General features: G+C 36.4%; 2 protein-coding genes across 2 annotated transcripts in view; one reads left to right on the top strand and one right to left on the bottom strand.

The window, feature by feature from the left end:
- Positions 1-7,295, top strand: part of ADAM18 (ADAM metallopeptidase domain 18) — a 76,917-nt gene extending 69,622 nt beyond the window's left edge. The window contains exons 19-20 of the mRNA XM_015565278.1: positions 1,282-1,441; positions 7,158-7,295. Coding sequence (XP_015420764.1) covers positions 1,282-1,441; positions 7,158-7,266 — 269 coding nt within the window. The 3' untranslated portion in view covers positions 7,267-7,295. The remainder of the gene's footprint in view (positions 1-1,281; positions 1,442-7,157) is intronic.
- Positions 7,296-15,552: 8,257 nt separating this feature from the next.
- The window catches only part of LOC102757242 (disintegrin and metalloproteinase domain-containing protein 18), a 77,760-nt gene continuing 71,211 nt past the window's right edge, over positions 15,553-22,101 (bottom strand). The window contains 2 exon segments of the mRNA XM_015565269.1: positions 15,553-15,616; positions 17,061-17,226. Coding sequence (XP_015420755.1) covers positions 15,553-15,616; positions 17,061-17,226 — 230 coding nt within the window.

A 22,101-nucleotide genomic window follows, 5' to 3' on the forward strand; every position in this document is an offset into this window, starting at 1 on the left:
GGCAAAGAAAGAATTTACACTGTGTTGAATTCTCAACAGAGGTCTCAACCGATTCCATGGGGACCTCTGAAGCGACAATGGCCCCTGGAGTGGCTCTGAATGAAGGCAGAGAGCCAAGTCTTGGGACCTCACATCAGTCATTGAATGTGGGCTGCCCTAATCCATTCCTGTGGAACCATCAGAGGAAATACAGTTTTCCTAGAGCTTTCATGAAATGCCCAACTTAAAGGAAAAGACTTGTATGCATGCATATAAGCATAACCAATGGACATAAGACTCTGGTGGATAGGGGAGGCTAGTGGACTGTCTTGGGCGGGGGGAAAAAATGGACACATATGTAATACCCTTTGTAATAAAAAATAAAATTAAAAATAAAATAAAATAAAAATAAAATTAAAAAAAAAGAAATAGTAAAAGTGTATAATGTGTTTTGCAGAATGTTAATCAGAGAAAAAATACATACACATATTACATATAGTTATCTAGACATAGATATAGGTACAAAGATAAGTATACATAAGAATTTTATTTATATGCATAAAATATAAATACAAAATTGAGAAACACAAGTCCTTTAAAAATCGATTTCTCTAAGGAGAGAAACCATGTGACTTGGCAAGTGAGAAGGATAGGGTTTTTAAATTTTTTTAATATTTATTTATTTATTTTTAAATTGACTTCAAAGAGAAGGAAGAGGAAGAGAGAGAGAGAGACATCCGTGATGTGAGAGAATCACTGATCATCTGCCTCCTGCACGCCCCACATTAGGGATCAAATCCCCCACCAAGGCATGTGCCCTGACCAGGAATTGAACCTTGACCTCCTGGTTCATAGGTCAAGCACTGAGCCATGCCCACCAGGTGAGGATAGGTGTTTTTTTGTTTTGTTTTGTTGTTTTTTTTACAAAACATTTTTTTTTATATTTGTAATGTAAGCCTTACTAATGTATTACCTTTTAAGGTATAAATGTCATAAATAAGTTTAATGTAGTAAGCGATACTCAAAACATGTCCACAGTGGCAGAATAATTAAACAAATATGCATAAAATAAAAGTAAGAAATGTATTTTTAAAATTATCATTGTAATTTTAGTTTGTGAACTTAAATGTTCTTTTATTTTCTCTATATGAGCTTCCAAGGTATTACAATTTTAATTGTAATATATATGTATTTATATGTGTGTGTATGCACATATTGCATATATATATTTAAAGTGAAAGGAATATAAATGTATTTAAATATTCACTGCATATCTACTGATCTCTTATGTTTTATTTCTAGCTATAGTTGTTATTAAAAAGGACTACAATTCACATCAGGACAACTGGCGTTTTCTTAGTTTCTTCCTTGTTTTTCCTTTTTTTTTATTTTCCATCCTTATAATCATGAAGCTAAGTGAAACTAGGAAACTCTGCAACAAAAAGAACCCAGAATTTGAAGGGTAAATATTATTATACAAATAATTTATTATCATAAATTGTACAGGTCACTGACTAGTGTCATACATTTATATTATATTATAAAAAATTGTTATAGTTTACCTAAGTATCTGTTATTTTTAAAAATATATAAATGTCATTTTTATAATTTTAGTTTCCTATAGTTTATTGTACATACATACACATATACATATATATCTCTCTTTTTAAAAACATTTTGTTTTATTGCTTAAAGTATTTCAAAGAGTAGTACATGTGTCTCCTTTTTTCCCCCCTTGACCTTCCCCCGGCCTCCCTTACCCCTCTCCCCCCAGTGTCTTACATATATATCTCTTTTGATATATATTAAAAGAGGGATATAAATAAGTTAAGATTTTGAAACCAAATGAGGGACCAAAAGAACATTTTATGAGAAAGTGAATTACATTTCTCAGAAATTTATTTCATTAATAATGTATTATAATCTATCCACCTTTCTATTTGTTATGAAGTAATACTTTCTCAGTCTTGAGAACTGATCATGACATAGCTTTTTATTGTAAGTGACACAGGGGCATCAAATACTATCTGTGTTAAATAACTTTCTATTTAAGAAAGAAATTGTAAATTTACAATCTCTGATATCATTAACATTATGTCTCATGCACATCTACATGTTTTAAGATAAAACTATAGGCAGTTTCACTGTTTTACCTAGGTTACTAATTTTTGCTTACAATAATTCCACCAGTTTGGATATTTCAAAGAACTCATAAGACTCTATAAAGCATACTCACCTAAGGATTCTATTATAAAACTAAAATGCATTATTGGCAAAACAGAGTTTTAGACATGTAGTTCACTTTACATATAAAACATTTTTCTGGTTCTCCACATGGGTTCAAGAAAGTCACTGTATATGTTATAAATTATAGTTATTTTTGTTTGAGCAGTTAATTATTTTTGTAACAGCTGTCTTAAAATATATAATTTATATGTCATACAATTCACTAATTTAGGTGTACATGCAACAATTTTACTTTATTCACCAAATTATGTAATTATCACCACAATCAATTGTAGAACATTTTTTAGATCATTTACATCAGCCTAAAAAGAAATTTCGTACTCATTAGAAGTTATTCCCAGTGGTCATCAGGGGCTAGAGATTGGAGAAATTGGGAAGATTTTTGTCTAAGGGTACAAATTTCCAGTTACAAAATCAATAAGTTCTGGGGATCTAATATATAGCACAGTGATTAAAGATAGTAAAAGTTGAAATTATGCAGCTATTTGACAAAAACACAAAAAACTTTTGTTGATCTAGGACTATACTTCTCATGAGAAAAAATCATGAACCACAAAGAAAATTTAGATTTGGTCAAATGAAAGACATTTGAACTGAAAAGTAGCCTTTAAAGAGGATAAAAAGACAAACTATGGTCTAGTAGGATGTATTTGTAAGTCATATAGTTGCAAAAATGTATATATAAAACAAAGTAGTAAAAAATGGGCAAAGACAAAAAACATGGAATAGACTGAAGGAATATATAAGATTGCCAACAAACACATTATAATATGTGACCAACATATTGACATAATATGTTGACATATTGAGATAATGACATAATGAGTCACTGGATAAAGACAAATTAAAACCACAATGACATATCACATTTCTCCTAACAGAATGATCTAGATAAAAAATAGTGATTATAGCAAATCCTGATAAGAATGCTGAGAATGTGGTAACTCACACATTGCTGTAAAAAATACAAATATATAGATACTCTGCCAATCAACTTATAAGTTCATATACAACCCAGCAATTTCACTCTTGCATATTTATCCCTGACACAGAAAATTTAGGTTTACACACAAACCAGTACATGAACATTCTTAGCAATGTTATTTGTAATAGCTACAAACTGGAAATTACCCAAGTAGTCTTTTGAAGGATGAATGGTGAAGCAAACTGTGGAACTGTTTCCAGTCCTCATCATTCCTATCTCATCATCACCAGATTATTAGAGGTTATCTTTCTAAGACACAAAATATCATAACTTATTTACACTTAAATCTCTTGATTGAGAGTCATGTAAAGATGGCTCACCTCCTCCCATGACCACGTCAAAATAACAATTAAATTATAGAACAATCAACCTGGAGAGCCATCTGGAAACTATCTGAACAGAAGTCCTATAATTAAAAATAAAAAGCAGCCACAATGAGAATGGTAGGAGGGACAAATACTCAAATTGGGCTGTCCCAACACCACCAGTGCCAGGAAGAAGAGCCTACATTATCTAGATGTGAAAATCTGTGGGGATTCCACATGCCTATGTGAAACTAAAAACTGCTGGAAAACACAGTGGCCCTCTTAAAGGCCTTGCACTCAGACGCTTGGGCTTCAGCAGAGGGACAGGGACACAAGGGGCCACCAAAATCATACAGGAGAAGTTGAGTTGTGTGGCTTCAGGGTGAGGGCTGGAGGGATCACCTCCATTGCCACTGTTGAGCCCTCCTTCCACATGGTCAAATCTTGATTTGCCTTAACCTGTTGAATTCCTCCTGCTCCACCTTAAAACTCCCTACCACCATACCTCACTCAACTCTCACACCACCCAATAACCTTTCAGCAGCGGGAATCCAGCCTTGGCCAACTCCATAGTCTGTCTTTAAAAACTCTTAAAGTTCCACAGGCCCCAGGCAGGAGATGGCTGGTCTCAGTGCACCCTATAACTTATGTTAAGTGACCTCAGGCTCAATATTTGCACCATATCTGAATTTGCATTCACCTGATGAATACCATTTCCCCCACTCTAGTGACTTCCAAAAGCACTGCCTGACCCAACTTGTGATCCACCAAGGATCTGACAGCTCCAAGTCTTATGAGCAATAGGCAGGCAATGGCTAGCCTTGGGGGCCCTTGCCTTTTGCTGACCTACTTCAGTCCCAGCACTTGCAACAACCAGTGTTGGTTCTCAGTGTGGCATCTCCAACATGCATCCAGATCCAGCACAGGCAGCTATCAACTATAGATCACTTTGTAGGTATTAACTGGTAGCCTGAGGTTGATTACTGGCAGTGTCTGACATCATCCTATCCCAGAGCCCCTCCTCAGATGCTCTAGAACCAACATACCCATTGCCCGACTTCAAGCCACAACAGAGCACAACCCAACCATATCCACAATCTGAAAAACCCCAGGGTGGTCTAAGTGGACACCAGACTCCACTGTGGAAAATGCCACTCTGAGGTCATCCATCCACAGCAGCTCATATGCTGTGGTCATGGCCAATTTTCACAGTCAGTCAGCCTGAAAGTGAATCTGACCTACTTTTGTGCTCATAGCAATTAAGGTTCAAATATAACAGGAAAGCACACAACGTACACAAGGAACACTCCTGGAGCATCTGACTCAGGTGATCAGGGAGATGGCATTACTGGGCCTCACAGGACACCTACCACGTAAGGTCATCATGTCATGACTGAGACATCCGATCTATCTAATAAACAAAAACAAACACAAAGATATAACCAAAATGAGGAGACAAAGATACATGTCTCAAATGAAAGAACAAAAGAAAAAAAAGAACTAAGCAAAATGTAGGTAAGCAATTTATCAGATACATAATTCAAAACATTGGTTATAAGGATGTTCAAGGAACTTAGGAGAAGAATTGATGAACTCAGTGAGAACTTAAGCAGACAGTATGCATAAGAAAGGACATAGGAACCATAAAAAATGAATGAGAAATGAAGAGTACAATATCTGAAATGAAGAGTACAATAAAAGGACTCAACAGCAGATTAAATGATGTAGAGGATGAAATCAGCAATTTGGAAGACAAAGTAGCAGAAAACACCTAATCATAACAGCAAAAAGGAAAAAGAATAAAAAATTTGAGGATAGTTTCAGGGACTTCTGGGACAACATCAAGCATACCAACATTTGCATCATAGGGGGAGCAGAAGGAGAAAAGAGAGAGGAAGAAATTAAGTCACAGACCATCCATCCTCAGAGGGAAGGTGGGGAGGAGAGGAGTGAGAGATCAACCAAAGGACTTGTGTGCATGCATATAAGCATAACCCATGGACACAGACAGTAGGGGGTTGAGGGCATGTGTTGGGAGGGGGGGGGAATGACTGGGGAAAGCTCAATGGGGGGAAAAGGAGACATATGTAATACTTTAAACAATAAAGAATTATTTAAAAAAAGAAATATTGACTGAAAATTTCCCGAACCGGATGAAACAAATAGAAATATAAATCAAGGAAGTGCAGAGAGTCCCAAACAATATTAACACAAAGAAGCCCACACCCAAGATACATCATAATTAAAATGGTAAAGTTTAAAGACAAAGAGAGAAACTTAAAAGCAGCAAGAGAAAGGCAGTAACCTATAAGGCAACTCCCATATGACTGTCAGCTGATTTCTAAATAAAAGCTTTGCAGGCTAAAAGAGACTGACAAAAAAATATTCAAATGATGACAAGCAAGGACCTATGACCAAGGATAATCTAGAAAGCAAGGTAATACTTTAAAATTGAAAGTGAGATAAAGAGCTTCCTAAACAAGAAAAAAACTAAAGGAGTTCATGACCTCTAAACCATATTACAAGAAATATTAAAGGCACTTCTTTAAGAAGAAGGGGGAAAGGAATGTAAATATGAATAATAAAATGCCAACAACTACATGCCTATCAATAATCACTTTAAAAGAAATGGATTAAATGGTCCAATCAAAAGACATAGGGTAGCAGAATGAATAAGAAAACAAGACCCATACACATACTGTCTGCAAGATAATTTAGGTCGAAAGAGACATAATACTGAAAGTAATGGAATGGAAGAAGATATTTCATGAAAATGAAAACAAATAATGCTGAGGTAGTCATGCTTGTACAGACACAATAGAGTTTAAATCAAAGGTTATAATAAGAGACAAAAGGGACATTTATAATGATAAAGGCATTAATCCTTGTAAACATTTATATACCCAATATGGGAGCAGCTAAATAAATAAAATATATATATAGATTAACATGAAGAGAGATAAAAACAATAATAGACTCATCATAAGAGACTTTAATACTCTATTGACATCAATGGATAGAATATCCAGACAGAAAATCAATAAGGAAACAGTAGCCTTAAATGACACATTAGATTAGATGTAGATTTAATTGGTATTTTTAGAGTATTATACACCAAAGCAACATGATATACATTATTTTCAACTACACATAGAACATTTTCCATGATAGACCATATGATAGTCCACATAACTAGTCTCAATTAATGTAAGAAGATTAAAATCATATCAAGCATCTTTTTTTATCATAATCGTATGAAACTAGAAATCAATTATAAGATTAAAACTGAAAAACACAAAAAATATGGGGGATAAAAAACATGCTACTAAATTGTAAATAGGTTAGCAATGAGGTCAAGAAAGAATCATTAAAGTTGTAAATTTTTGCTTCCTTTTTATTATAAATCAATACTAAATAAAATACATATGCACATTTAATGTTTAATTGTTTATTAGGACTCCTTAGTTTTCTAAGAAACTTATTTGTAGTAATACTGATTTTTTTACTTTTAGTTCTTGTGCTTGTATGTGTATGTTTTGACCTGAGATTAAGCAGAAACCTGGCAATAAATGTGGCTAAAATAGACAATTGTCTGCTACTAAACAAATCATGAATTTCTGTTTCTTTTTCGTTCACTACAGCAATTCAACCACTGTACCAGAAAGCAATATTGTGGACTCATTATTGCCAAGAACTCCGCCGGTCCATGGCCAGCTTCCAGAAGAGAAAGTGACCCCTGAAGGCCTTTAAAATATCAGCTTGAGGGAAATAAAATTTATAGCAGGAGGCAGGCTTCCGTGTTCTCCCTTGTGTGAGCACTGGTTAGTGTGGGGCTGACCTCCTTGTAACATCCTAAAGCGTTCAGGTAGCTCTATAAGGACAGTCGCACAGCAGTGTCCCTGGGCCAGTTGAATGTTGCCTTTTGGGCTGGGAATCTTATCATGTGTTTCAGAGCCACCTAGTTTCAGGTCAGGCTGCAGCTGGTGGGGCTGGTGGTTGGAGGGCTCAGGGCAGGTCTGGGGCAGTTGGCCCTCACTGACCTGAGTCTGCACTGGCAGGAGAGGATGCCCTGCTGGTGGGGCGTTGGGGACCTAGAGAGCCTGGATGGGATCCAGAGACCGGCACTTCCTCACCCAGTCAGGGTTGAGGTCAGCGAGTCCCAGGTGTCTCTGGACAGTGGTAGGGCAATACTCTCACATGAGAGGGGCCTCTTCCTGTAGTCACACAGTGTGTGTGTGTGTGTGTGTGTGTGTGTGTGTAATGTTCACACATTTCCTTCTGCAGACTCTTAAACATCACATCTGCAAATTACAGTGCCACAGAAGGTTGGGACCAATACCAGTGATGGTGATGTTATAGAAATAATTGCAATTAAGAAAATTTTCTAGACAGTCTCTTCAATAAATGGTCCTGGGAAATTTGGTGAGATACATACAAAAAAAAAAAAGAAACAAGATCACCAACTTACAACATACAAAAACAAACTCAAAATGGTTAAAGGACTTAAATGTAACACGGGAAACCATAAAAATCTTAGACAGCAAAATCTCAGACATACGTCGTAGCAACATCTTTACTGATACAGCTCCTAAGGCAATGGAAACTAAGGAGAAAATAAACAAATGGGACTACATCAAAATAAAAAGCTTCTGCATAGCAAAGGAAACCAACAACAAAACAGGCGGGAATGCAGACTGGTGCAGCGACTGTGGAGAACAGCATGGAGTTTCCTCAAAAACCTAAAAATGGAACTCCCAATTGACCCATTGATCCCACTTCTAGGAATACATCCTAAGAAACTAGAAACACCAATCAGAAAGGATATATGCACCCCCATGTTCATAGCAGCACAATTTACCATAGCTAAGATTTGGAACCAGCCTAAGTGCCCATCATCAGATGAGTGGATTAAAAAGCTGTGGCACATCTACACAATGGAATACTATGCTGCTGTAAAATGAAGGAACTCCTACCATTTACAACAGCATGGTTGTAACTGGAGAGCATTATGCTAAGCGAAATAAACCAGTTGGAGAAAGATAAATATCACATGATCTCACTCATATGTAGATATAATGATCAACATAAACTGATGAACAAAAATAGATCCAGAGATAAGATAGCACTGAACAGACCATCCAACCTCAGAAAGAAAGCAGGGGAGGGGGGTTAGAGATCAACCAAAGGACTTGTATGCATGCATATTAGCATAACCAATGGACACAGACACTGGGGCTGTGGAGGCTTGCCCTCATTAGTGGAAGTGGCCAGGGCAGTGGGGAGGGTCCAATAGGGGGACAAAGGAGACAAATGTAATACTTCAAACAATAAAAAAAGAATTTTATTGCCTTAGCTGGTTTGCCTCAGTGGATAGTGCATTGGCCTGTGAACCAAAGGAAAATAAGATGATCATCTGAATAAAAGAACAAAAAAGTATTTGATAAAATTAAATACCCATTATGACAAAGGCATACAACAAGCTAGGAACAGGTTCACCTGCCTAATAATAGAAGGCAGGTGAACAAACCTATAGCTAACATCATACTCAATAGTGAGTGACAAGTTTACTTCTAAAATGGGAAAGAAGGCAAGAATGCCCATTTTGCCACTCTTATTCAACAGAGTACTGGAACGTGTAGGCAGGGAAATTATGCAGAAAAAATGAGGCATCCAAATTGAACAGGAAAAAGTAAATTATATCTTTTCACAGAGGGTACCATCCTATACATAGAAAACCCTAAATATCACACACACACACACACAGACACACACACACACACACACATTTGTTAGTCTTAATAAATGGATTCAGAAAAATAGAAAGATACAAAATCAACACTCAAAAATACTACATTTCTATACATTTAACAGTGCACAATCCAGAAAGAAATACTACACTGCTATAAAATGAAGGAACTCCTATCATTTGCAACATCATGGATGGACCTGGAGAGCATTATGCTAAGTGAAATAAGTCAGTCAGAGAAATATAAATATCACATGATCTCTCTCATTTGTGGAATATAATGAACAAGATAAACTGATGAACAAAAACAATGGAGACAGAGAAGCATCGAGCAGAACATCAAACCTCAGAGGGAAGGTAGGGGAGGGGGTGGGGGAGGGAAAGGGAAGAGATCAACCAAAGGACTTGAATGCGTGCATAACCAATGGACACAGACACTAGGCAGTGAGGTCACAGGTCAGGAAAAGGTGTAGGAGGACAATGTGGGTATAAGGAAACATATGTAATACTTTAATAAATAAAAAATAATAAAAAAAGAAAAACAATAAAATCTGCTGATTGATTAAAAAAGGGGAAGGGGGAGGACAATCTTTTCAACAAATAGTGCAGCAAAAGCTGAATATTCATAATGCAAAAGAATAAAAATTAGACCCTTTCTTAACACCACATACAAAAATTAACCCAAAAGTAATAGAAGACATAAATGTAGAAAATAAATTACAAAGTCTTCAAAGAAAACAGAAAACAAAAAAAAATCCCTCCACTAAGTTGGTTGGGTTTGGTAATGATTTATTTTGGATATGACATCAAAGGCACAGATAACAAAAGAAAAACACAAACAAATAGCACTTCATGAAAATTAAAAACTTTTGTGTATTAAGAGATCCTACAGAGTAAAAAGGCAACTCACACAATGAAAGAATATATATTCAAATCACATATCTGTCTGCAAATCATAATCTTATATAGGATTAAAATTCTGATTATATAGAAACTGCTAAATTCAACAACAAAAAGAACAACAACAAATAATCTGAGTCAATGTCCAAGGGACTTGAACAAAACTTTCAACAAAGAGAAATATAAATGGCCACAAGGTATATGAAAAAGATATTCTGCATCAGTCATCATTGAAGAAATGCAAATCAAAAACCACAATGTCATACCACCTCATACCAATTAGGAAGGGTACTATTTAAAAAACCCCAGAAAATATTAAGTGTTTGTATGGATGTATAAGAATTGGAATATTTGTGGACAAAGAGTGTCAATGTAAAATGTGCAGTCACTGTGAAAAAGTTGCCCCCAAAAATTTAAAAATAGATTTACCATATGGATGGACCAGTAAAACCTGACTTCTGGGTATACACACAAAAGAATTGAAAGCATGGTCTCAATTAGATATCTGTGCCCTAATGTTTACAGTAGCATTATTCACAATAGCTAAAAGGTGGGAGCAGCCCAGGACTACCAGGAACACACATTGGGAAACGTATAAGCCTTTCAATAACTGGTGTTAGGAAAACAATATATTCCTATGAAAAGGAATAAAATGGAACCCTCATCTGGCTTTTTACCCCCAAAATAAACTCAAAATAGATTACAGACTTACACATGAGACCTGAAACTCTAAAACACTTAGGAGAAAACATAGGCAAAAGCTTTCTGATCATAATCTGGACAGCAGTATTTTGGATGTGATCTCAAAACACAGGTGGCATAAGCAAAAATAGACAATGGAATTTTGCATCAAATTAAAAAGCTTCTGCATAGCAAAACAAACAATTAGCAGACTGAAGAGACCAGCTATGCTATGCCAGGAAATATTTGTAAATTTTATATCTGATAAGGGATTAATATCCAAAATATATAAGGAACGCAATAGCAAGAAAAGAAATAACTCAGTTAAAACTTACATAGGTATACTCTAATGTGAAATCTTTAATGACAGAGGTAAGTTCTCAAAAGCCATTTCCTCATTGCTTATTGCAGACAGGCTTTGATCCCTTTGAGTTTTTTAAAATTACTCTGGCAAAAGCATCATTACCTCCACAGTTGATGGACATTTAGAAAAGGACATCCCACCCCTGACCCAGGAGCATCTTTGCTTACTGATGGAAAATGCCCAGTTCCTAATTATCTCCAGGGAGGCTGGTGGTTTTTAATCCATGTATAATGGGTTGAGCAGAAGTGCACCTATGGCAGTAAGAGTGAGAAGGAGGAGGCAACAAACACTAAAGCAAGAAAATCTTACCCAGAAAAGCTCAGCTTCAAGTAAAGAAAGAGTAGCAAACCCGGGTCCCCAAAAGAACAAAGATATAGCCTAGATCCCAAGTTACATGAGGCCAGCAAAGTGTCTCCTGGAGAAAGAAGAGTTATCTATGACCAGGAACTCAGTGGGAGCAAATTCTGGAAGATGAGTGGGATGTTAGTGACTCTCTGAGGGCTTGGGGCCGGGCTTACTTGGCAACACTTCAAATCCCAAGCCTGGAATGTATGGGGAAGGGAATCACAAGATATTGGAGAGATGTGGGCTGTAGGTGTCCTCTTTTGAGATGGGAGCAGTTAGCACGGCCTTTGGCATCTGAGGGCAGGCAGCTGCAATGGACAAAGGAATGTCCTCCTTGGGATGTAACAGCCTCCCTCCTTCAAAAGAGGCAAAACCACTTATTTTCCACTAAAGCAGTGGCTCTCAACCTTCCTAATGCTGCGACCCTTTAATACAGTTCCTCATGTTGTGGTGACCCCCAACCATAAAATTATTTTCCTTGCTACTTCATAACTGTAACTTTGCTACTGTTATGAATCATAATGTAAATATCTGATATGCAGGATGTATTTTCATAAAACAAATTGAACATAATTAAAGCATAGTGATTAATCACAAAAACACTATGTAATTATATTTGTGTTTTCCGATGGTCTTAGGTGACCCCTGTGAAAGGGTCATTCGACCCCTAAAGGGATCACGACCCACAGGTTGAGAACCGCTGCACTAAAGGATCCCAGCCGGTAGAAGAATCAGCAGACACAAGCCTATATACTTTCACTCACAAGATTTATTTTGGTTTGTGAAACTGAAAGCTTTAAGCCATAACAAAAGGAGAGAAAAAAGGCAGATTTTTTTTTTCATTATTGGATCAGGCCAGTTAATGGTGAATTTCTTGGTAACATCTTTTCTCCAAACTATGGCTTTTTGACATTATTGCCCAGTCACTGCTGTAAAAAAAATAAGTATAGAAAATAGAAAGGTTAAATTTTAACTTAATAAAACTGTCTAATTTTACTATGTATATATAGGCATAGAATTTCATTAGTATAATAAGACACTGGTTATACTGTCACAATCTATGCCTGTGTTCCACAAAATTTGTAAACCCATTTCCTTTTCCTGAATCCTTTGTGCTAGCCACATTAAAAAATATTATAAATTGGTATTTATAAATATCTCACTTACATAGTTCCTATGCTTTATCTGGGTGAAATAAATCACCAACAAGGAAACAGAGAGGATAACAATGAAAATATGTGAAAAAGAAATAATAATAATGATTGATTGATCTATTTTCATATACAGAGGAGGAGTACTTCCAAGAGTTCTCTATGCATATCCAACAGGTGTCCCACATACACATGTTCAAAACAGAACTCACACTTCACTCCCCTCCACATCATCCTTCCAACAAAGTGTTTCTTAGCGTACTGTACAATATGTGTTTAGTAAAAGGTGTCATTATCAATTTTGTCAGAAATGTTTTAATTTTCATAATTCTTTGTAGAATAACAAATATATCCATCCAAATATACCCATCACTCACCACTTAATCAACTCTACTTCTGTTATATCTCACAAAACTTTTTGATCTCTTCTTCTCTTCCAAACCTGTCCTTGTCATATCTTTCCTGTGTATTCCATACTCTCATCGCTGTTTCCCTCATTTCCAGTGCTAGCTGAATCTGACTGAGTTCGCCCTGCTTCATTCCAGCAAACTATATCATGTTAAGTTCTTCAAGTACTACTTCAAAAATTCTTTCACATGTTCCCAATCATATATGAGAAAATGTAAAACCTAACCAGTGCACACCAGACAATTGGTTACCTACCGGCACATGATTACCTATGTAGATTTTATCTCTCAATGTTCATAAATTTTAAAATAACATTTAAAATGTATTAAGAGCACAAATTTAGAAACAGGTCTGGGTTTACATTTTGGCCTTCCTATCTTCCTGCTTTATATCAATAAACATTATTTATGTACTTTTTCTTACTCTATATCCAAGCTCTCAACTCATTCTGTTAGTTCATCTTAAAAATTGGTTCCTAAAACTATTTTTACTGTTTCTGGTCTGAGGTATCATGCTGTTTTCTCTTGGGTTATTGCAGAAATTCTAGATTAACTGCTGTCTCCACTTTTACTCTGCTTGTTACTTTAAACTCTGCTCCAGATAACCTGACATCACCGTTATTTAACAAACATTCCTGACTTTTTCTTCATTGGATCTTTCCTGTGTTTGCAAAGCTCCTTCTCAGTTATATGCAAGTATAGCTCTGCCATCTGAATCCCTGTGTAAGACAGCATTGATTTATTGCAGCAAAAGTGAAGCCCTATTTTTAACTCTGGGAAAGGCTGGATGTCTGCTTTCACATTTTGCCAAGATAAGGGCAGTGAGGTTGATGATCATCTATTTTAATTTTTTTTTAAAAAAAGGAACCTTGAGACCTTGTACCTGAGGTGTCTCTCTTACCTCCATTACTGCCTACATTCTCTCTTGCTGTGCTGTATCCTTTGTATTTAAATAAAAGCCTCATGTAGATGACCCTGTGAGTCCATGAGACTTCTTTCAAACATCTAAATTGGGTAAATATTTTCACCTCCTTCAATTCGTTGCTTACATATCACTTGCTCAATAGAGCTTACCAAGTCAACCATATTTTAGAAACTTCCTATCAAATTCCTTCATCAACATCAACTCTTCTAATTACCCCTCCTGCCCTAATCTTTCCCATCTTTCCAATACACTATATAATCAATTTATGAAATGTGTTTGTTTATGGACTGTCTAACCCATTTTTTGAAAATTTTGAGGCAAAATCTTCATGTAACCAATCAAGAATTTCTAGCAGGAGAAGGCTGTGAAAAACAGGAAAAAAATATCACCTAAAGCAATATAGTGAATTAATAATTTAAGAGTTGGAAGAAATCAGAGAAATCACAAGATCAGTATAAAGCTCTAGAAGAAAATAAGTGAAGTTGGGTGGTGGTAATTAGTTCTGGGGAAGCTTATCCAGCATGAGTATGAGACTATGATTGGAGGATTTGAGAGGGAGATAGTGAGCCAAGTGCCAAAATTCTCATCTGAGATTTAGATTTTAATTGAGTAATCAAAGAAGTAGTAGAGATTGGTCTAGTCAGAAATAAGACTAATTTACATTCTGTGTAGGAGTTATAAATGTGTTCTCTGGTAGCAGATGAGGAAACAGATACATTGACTTAACTCTCAAAGTCTAGTATACAGGAATGGCATGTAATTTATTAGATGAGCACTGTTCTCATTCTTTGTTGAATTTTTGCATTTACTCCAAATGGTAGATCTCATATCATGATTTCTTTATGCATATGAGTTAAAATTTGAAAAATATATACAGATGCCTACTTTATTCCATCTTGGAGTATGTAATTGTCTTTCTGCCTTGAAGAGTACATGTAGCATTTTCCTTGACATCGAATATGCCCTTACTAAAAGTACATTCCATTACCCACCCCTATTTATATAATAGGCTATCTGTAGCAAAATTGTGGAGTTTTTAGTTTAAACCCTTGAGTCTGATAGTCTTGAACTCCAGCTCCAATACTTACTAAAATTCTATACACATGGGAAATTATTTAAATTCTTTTGTCTGTTTTCTCATTTATGAAACAAGAATAACCATAACCATGGAATTTTAGCGAGGAAGAAATGTAAATATTTGAAAACAACCCATATAAGTTTACCAATTAACACAGTAAGTGAGTGAGCAGGATACATGACAATTTGTAACTATTTTAAGAATATATTTAAATCTCTTCAGTCATTCTTTTTTCAAAAAAAATGGTTGACAAATCATTGACTAATACTGGTTAACATTAACTACTTTTGAAGATTATAAAACAAAATTTGAATTAGTTTAAGATAATGGCAAATAGGAATGATGGTTGTGAAACATGGAAAAATATGTTTCATATTTAGATATTGTTAAAGATTAAAAAATATCTCAGAAATGATATTTTGTCAATAATTTGATTCCTTCATTTCACCTTTAATTCCGTGTATGTCATGTAGCTGTTACTACTGCTGCTTTCTGACATAGACCTGTATAAAATAAATAATATTAGTTTTAGGTTTGGAAACATTTCAATCTTAAGCAACATCAAGAAAAGTAACAAAGCTATATTTTTACTAATTACTCAAACAATGTAAGCCAAGATACACTTTGCTTCCCATATTCCAGCCAGTGATCCTATTTTTAATATTCGGTCTTTCTAATGTTAACCTAACTACTTATCCTTGCAACCCTGAAGCTCCTTGGTTTTGCTCTAAAACTGAGACTGCCAAGACCAGTTTTAGTTATGATCAATATTTCCCCATTATAACATCTCTTTTAAGTCATGTTTACTCCCAGAAATTATTCAGATTTGTCCAAGGTGTGTTAAGAGCACAAGAAGACTTATGCCAAGTATCCATTCAAGTCCATTTATAATAGCTTTTTTTTATTATGTAATGTATATATAAATCAGGCAGAATAATATACTGAATTTAATTAGTGGCTGCTACGTTGTTTATAAATAAAAATAACTAACTTGGGAGATAGATGTTTTGATACATTTTTACTATAATTATTTTATTTATTTCTGCAAAATTAGGAAAGAGAACAGCCGGTGTTCCTCAGTTGGTTGAGTATCATTCGTACACCAAAAGGTCACTTGCTCAATTCCTGGTCAGGACACTTTCCAAGGTTTTGGTGTCTTCCCAGGTCAGGGTGTGTGTGGGAGGCAATTAATCGATGTTTCTCTCTCACACATCTCTCTCTCTCTCTCTCTCTCTCTCTCTCTCTCTCTCTCTCTCTTTATCTCTCTCTCTCTCTCCCTCCCTCCTCCTCACCCCCTTCTACTCTCCTCTCTCTCTGGAATAAAAAAAAAACATATTTTAAAACAAGAAAGAATGAGAATCATTGTGCTTTAGCATGGAATAAAGATACCCACTTGTTTAACTTTCATTCTGCATTCTAATTTTTCTGAATATTTCTCAAGAAAATTGTGGCTTGTATTGGTGATATTGTTACAGAATAAAGTTGTACAAGTACCTTCATTCTAACTTTTGAAACACATGAGCAATATTAATTATGTGTAAAATGGGTGGTATCCTGTGTTCTCTCCCTTATTCTTTGCTATCTTATGTTTTTCTTACCTTCTACATATTCTGTTCACAAAACTGGCTTACCTATCTCTATTAATCTGAATGTGGGGTTTCTTGAGAAAAAAAAAAAAAACTCCTAAAGCAATTTTACCTAAATGGCTTCCTATTTGAAAGGCAGTGAGGATTTACTGAGTAGCTTCAGATTTTTCTGGGCCTCTATGCACATGAAGAATACCTACCTACCTACAATCTGAAAAAACAACTTATATACTAAGACTCAGTATTTCTATACATCAATCCAATCCATCCAAGAATTCCTACTTGTAATATTCTTGGTTACATTTGAATTCTTACCAAAATGCATGTCAATATAAATATAAGAAATAATAATTTTACTTACCCTTCACTTAATGCTTCTTCTCTTCTCCAAAATTTCATTTTATTCCACTTAAGAGCAATGATGGCAATTAAAACAAAAAAAAGTAGAAAAACGAAGAAACTGATCAAGAGGATTTTTATTTTAGGAGCAGCATGTCGTTTTTTTATTGGCCAGTTTACAATTTCCCCTGAAAACATGAGAGTACCTCTTAACATTTTCAAAAATGATATTTAAAGCAAAATAGAATTTGATTTATAAAAACTTGCAATTCCAATTATAATAAATGAACTTAAATTTAAAAGTGTGAAAGTGTTTTTCCAATATTCTGTGATTATGCCACAAAGTTCATTATATATTTATGTAATTCAATAGATATCAATACAATTTAAAAGAAGATAAACAACCCAATCAAAAAATGGGCATCAGACCTAAACAGGTACTTTTCTAAAGAGGACATAAGGAAGGTCAAGAGACATATGAAAACATGCTCAAAGTCACTAATCATCCAAGAGATGCAAATTAAAATGACAATGTGGTACCATTCACACCTGTCACAATGGCTATCATCAACAAATCAAAAAATGACAACTGCTGGCGAGGGTGCGGAGAAAAAGGAACCCTCTTGCCCTGCTGGTAGGAATACAGACTGGTGCAGCCACTGTGGAGAACAGTATGGAGTTTCCTATAAAAACTAAAAATGGAACTCATATTTGACCCAGTGATCCTACTTCTAGGAATATATCCCAAGAAACTAGAAACACCAATTAGAAAGGATATATGCACCCCTATGTTCATAGCAGCACAATTTACCATAGCTAGGATGTGGACACAGCCTAAGTATCTATCAGCAGATGAGTGGGTTAAAAAGCTGTGGTACATCTACACAATGGAATACTACACTGTGGTAAAAAAGAAGGAATTCTTACCATTTACAACAGCTTGGATTGAACTGGAGAGCCTTATGCTAAGCAAAATAAGCCAATGAAAGAAATATAAATATCACATGATCTCACTCATTTATGGAATATAATGAACAACAGAAGCTGATGGGAAAAAAAAAAAAACAGATCCAAAGACAGAGAAGCATTAATCAAACTATCAAACCTCAGAGGGAAGGTAGGGGAGAGTGGGGATAATGGGGGGGAGATCAATCAAAGGATTTGTATGCATGCATACTAGTATAAGCATAACCAACAGACACTAGGGGGATGAGGGCATGAGTGAGGGAGTGGAGGGAGCAACGGATACTCTTTATTTATTCTTTATATCCTAATGTTTTTATCATATTCCCATCTGTTAAATGCTACTTAGGACACATTAAATTGATGTTACTACCTAATACATACTTCCATTTTAAATACAGAGCAAACAAAAGAACTGTTTTTTAAAAAAGTGATTTAATGAAAAATTATTGATGGGGAGAAAAAAGATGGTGACTGTCAAGAATGTAGGGAAGGAGAATGTGTGAGAGAGTGAGGGAGCAATAGAGGAGTGTGTGGATGTATGTGGTGTATGTATGTGTGTGTGAGCTAGGGACAATTAGATCCTGCAGGTCTTCCAAGGGGCTGCCAAACCAGGCAGTCTTAGATAGCAAAATCCCACTGCCACTGCAGACACTCCAGGGACAGCCAGAGTGGGCCCAGAGACCATGCCACCTTGAAAAACAGAACTGCTTGAGACTAGGATCCTAGCCTCACCACCACCCCATCTGGCCTCAGACGCAAACTGGGACCCTACAGCCACTAGGGACAAAGACCTGTGACCACAGCTGCAGAACCACAGACACCAAGAATCCAGACGTGCCAGCCACAGATTTCTGTGAGTCACAGAGCCCATCCCCCTCCCTGCAGGATCACTGTAGCGCCATAGGAACTGTTGGACCCACCCTGTGCAAGCAGGCCTCCTACCCACACAGGGCGGCTCTGGCTCCACTGCCTGAATTTGAGCCTCTGTGCACAAACACTGAGAATCTGTTTTCAGCAGAGTGCACTCTCGTGACCAGACCCCACTCCCACACAAGGCAGCAGTGCCATCTGACCTTGATTCTGGGCAAGTGCACATGGAAGTCTATTTTCTGCAGTGCAGGAGTGGACCTTCTGCCGACACAGAAAGGCTGTACAACCTGGTCCCCCAAGCAGACCAGGAACCCTGATTCTCTGCATGAGAGGCAGCACTGAGCACCAGTGACTTGATTCTGTTTCTCATCACATGCACTTGGGATCCCTGATTCCCAATGTATGCACACTAAGAGCCAGTGACTCCAATTCTTGGTGCATGTGCACACAGGGACCCTGATTCTCAGCGTGAGGCTGCACCAAGCAAGACTTCAATACTCAATTCTCAGCGTGGGCACAGAGGGACTCTGACTCCTGGCATGCACTAGGGGACTCTGATTTTCAGCACACACCAGCGGGGTGTCTTTTTCAGAGTAGCACAGGAAGGATTCCTGATACTAGGTGTACACATGAGGCTACACTGAGCACTGGTGACTCTGACCCTGGGTGAGCATGTCTTCCACCAACCCACGGCACCCACATGTCTTGGTGTTGGAGCTTTTCAGTGACACTTGGGTGGCGTGAAGCTCTCACTGCACACAGCCCAGGCCCCAGCAACTTGGCATTTAAACCTTCTGGTGATAGAATGGGGAGACAACGAAACAATCCACAGAGGAAAGAAAAAGAGAATAGCCAAGAAAGGAAATAAATGAAATGGAGAAATGCAACATGACAGGAAAAGGAATTCAGAGTAATGGTCATACAGGATGGAAGAGAAAATCAACAACCTATGCAAAAATCAGGAAGAAATCAAAAGTGATATAGCTACAATCAAAAACAGCATGGAAGGTTTCAACAGTAGACTAGAAGAAGCAGAGGATCGAAATAGTGAGTTAGAAGATAAGGTAGAGAAACAAACCCAATCTGAACAGCAACTGGAGAAAAAATTAAAAAGCAGAAGAAGAGCCCAGGGAAGTTTTGGGACAACACAAAACAAAGTAACATACATATAATAAGGCTACCAGAAGGACTAGAAGAACAGCAAGGATTAGAAAACCTATTTGAAGAAATAATGACAGAAAACTTCCCTGATATGAGGAAGAAAAAATGTTACACAAAAACAGAGTCCCAAGCAATATGAATCCCAAGAGACCCACACCAAGACACATCATATTTACAATGGCAAACATTAACGACAAAGAGAGAATCTTAAAGGCTGCAAGAGAGAGGCAGAGTTACCTACAAAGGATCCCCCATCAGATTATCAAATGATTTCTCAACAGAAACACAAGAAGCTAGAAGGGAATGGAAGGAAGTATACAAAGTGATGCAAAGCAAAGGAATGAGTAGAAGAATACTTTATCCAGCAAGACTATCAATCAAAATTGAAGGGGAAATCAGGAGCTTCACAGACAAAAAAGGTTAAGGGAGTTTATCACTACCAAGCCAGCAATGCAAGAAATGCTAAAGGGAATGTTGTAAAAACAAGAAATAGAAAAGGAGGAAGGGCCACAGGCATAAAATACAGAAATGGCTACAAACAAGTACCTATCAATAATAACATTAAACATAAATGGATTAAGTGTTCCAATCAAAAGACACCAAGTGACTTGAATGGATAAGAAAACATGACCCATATATATGCTGTCTACAAGAGACCCACCTCAGAACAAGGCCCTCACAGAGACTGAAAGTGAAGGGATAGAAAAATACCTATCAGGCAAATGGAAATGAAAAAAAAGCTGGGGTAGCAATACTTATATCTGACAAAATAGACCTCAAAGTGAAGACCATAACAAGAGATAAGAAAGTCCACTTAATAATTCTAAAAGGATTGATACAACAAGAGAATATAAATCTGGTAAACATTTATGCACCCAATGTAGAAGCACCCAAATACATAAAAAAAAAATTCTGGAAGCTATCAGGGGAAAGAGAGATTGACAGCAACATAATCATAGTAGGAGACCTTAACACCCCATTAACATCACTGGATAAATCCTCTAGACAAAAAAACTAGCAAAGAAACAGCAATCCTAAATGACTCACTAGATCAGAGGGACTTAATCAACATCTTTAGAACATTCTACCCCAAAACTACGGAATATACATTCTTCTCAAGTGCATATAGGACATTTTCAAAGGTAGACCACTTATTGGGACACAGGCAAAGTCTCTCCAAATTCAAGAGGATTGAAATCATATAAAGCATCCTCTCAGATCACAATGGCATAAAATTAGAAATCAACTACAGTAAAAACAATCATAAAAATTCAAACAATTGGAGGCTGAATAACATACCATTAAACAATGAGTGGATTACCAAAGAGATAAAAAAAAGAAATAAAAACGATCCTGGAAACAAACAACAATGAAAACAAAACAATCCAAAATCGTTGGGACACAGTGAAAGCAATTATGAGAGGGAAGTTCATAGCATTACAGGCCTACCTCAAAAAACAAGAAAAACTGGTAATAAACCATCTAGCTCTGCAACTGGAAGAACTAGAAAGGCAGTAATAAGAAAAGCCCAGTGTGAGCAGAAGGAAGGAAATAATAAAATAATAAAGATCAGAAGGGAAATAAATGACACAGAGACCAGAAAACAAACAAACAAACAATCAAACCAAAAATAGAAAAGATCAATGAAAGCAAGAGCTGGTTCTTTGAAAGGATAAACAAGATTGATGAACCTATATCCAGGCTCGCCAAGAAGCAAAGAGAGAGGACCCATATAAACAAAATCAGAAACAAAAGAGGTGACATAACAACAGACCCCACAGAAATATGAAGAATGATAAAAAACAAAAAAAATACCAAGAGCAACTCTACTCCAACAAACGGAACAACCTAGAAGAAATGGACATGTTCCTAGAAAAATACAAACTTCCAAAAACTCAACCAGGAGGAATAAAAAAAAAAACTGAATAGCCCAATAACTACGGAGGAAATTGAAGCAGTAATCAAAATACGTCCAACAAAAAAAATCCCTGGACCAAACGACTTCACTCACAGGGGAGATTTATTAAACTTTAAAAGAAGAAATAAAACCTATCTTCTTCAGACTA

Source organism: Myotis davidii, unplaced genomic scaffold, assembly GCF_000327345.1.
Source record: "Myotis davidii unplaced genomic scaffold, ASM32734v1 scaffold93, whole genome shotgun sequence".
Taxonomy (NCBI): Eukaryota; Metazoa; Chordata; class Mammalia; order Chiroptera; family Vespertilionidae; genus Myotis; species Myotis davidii.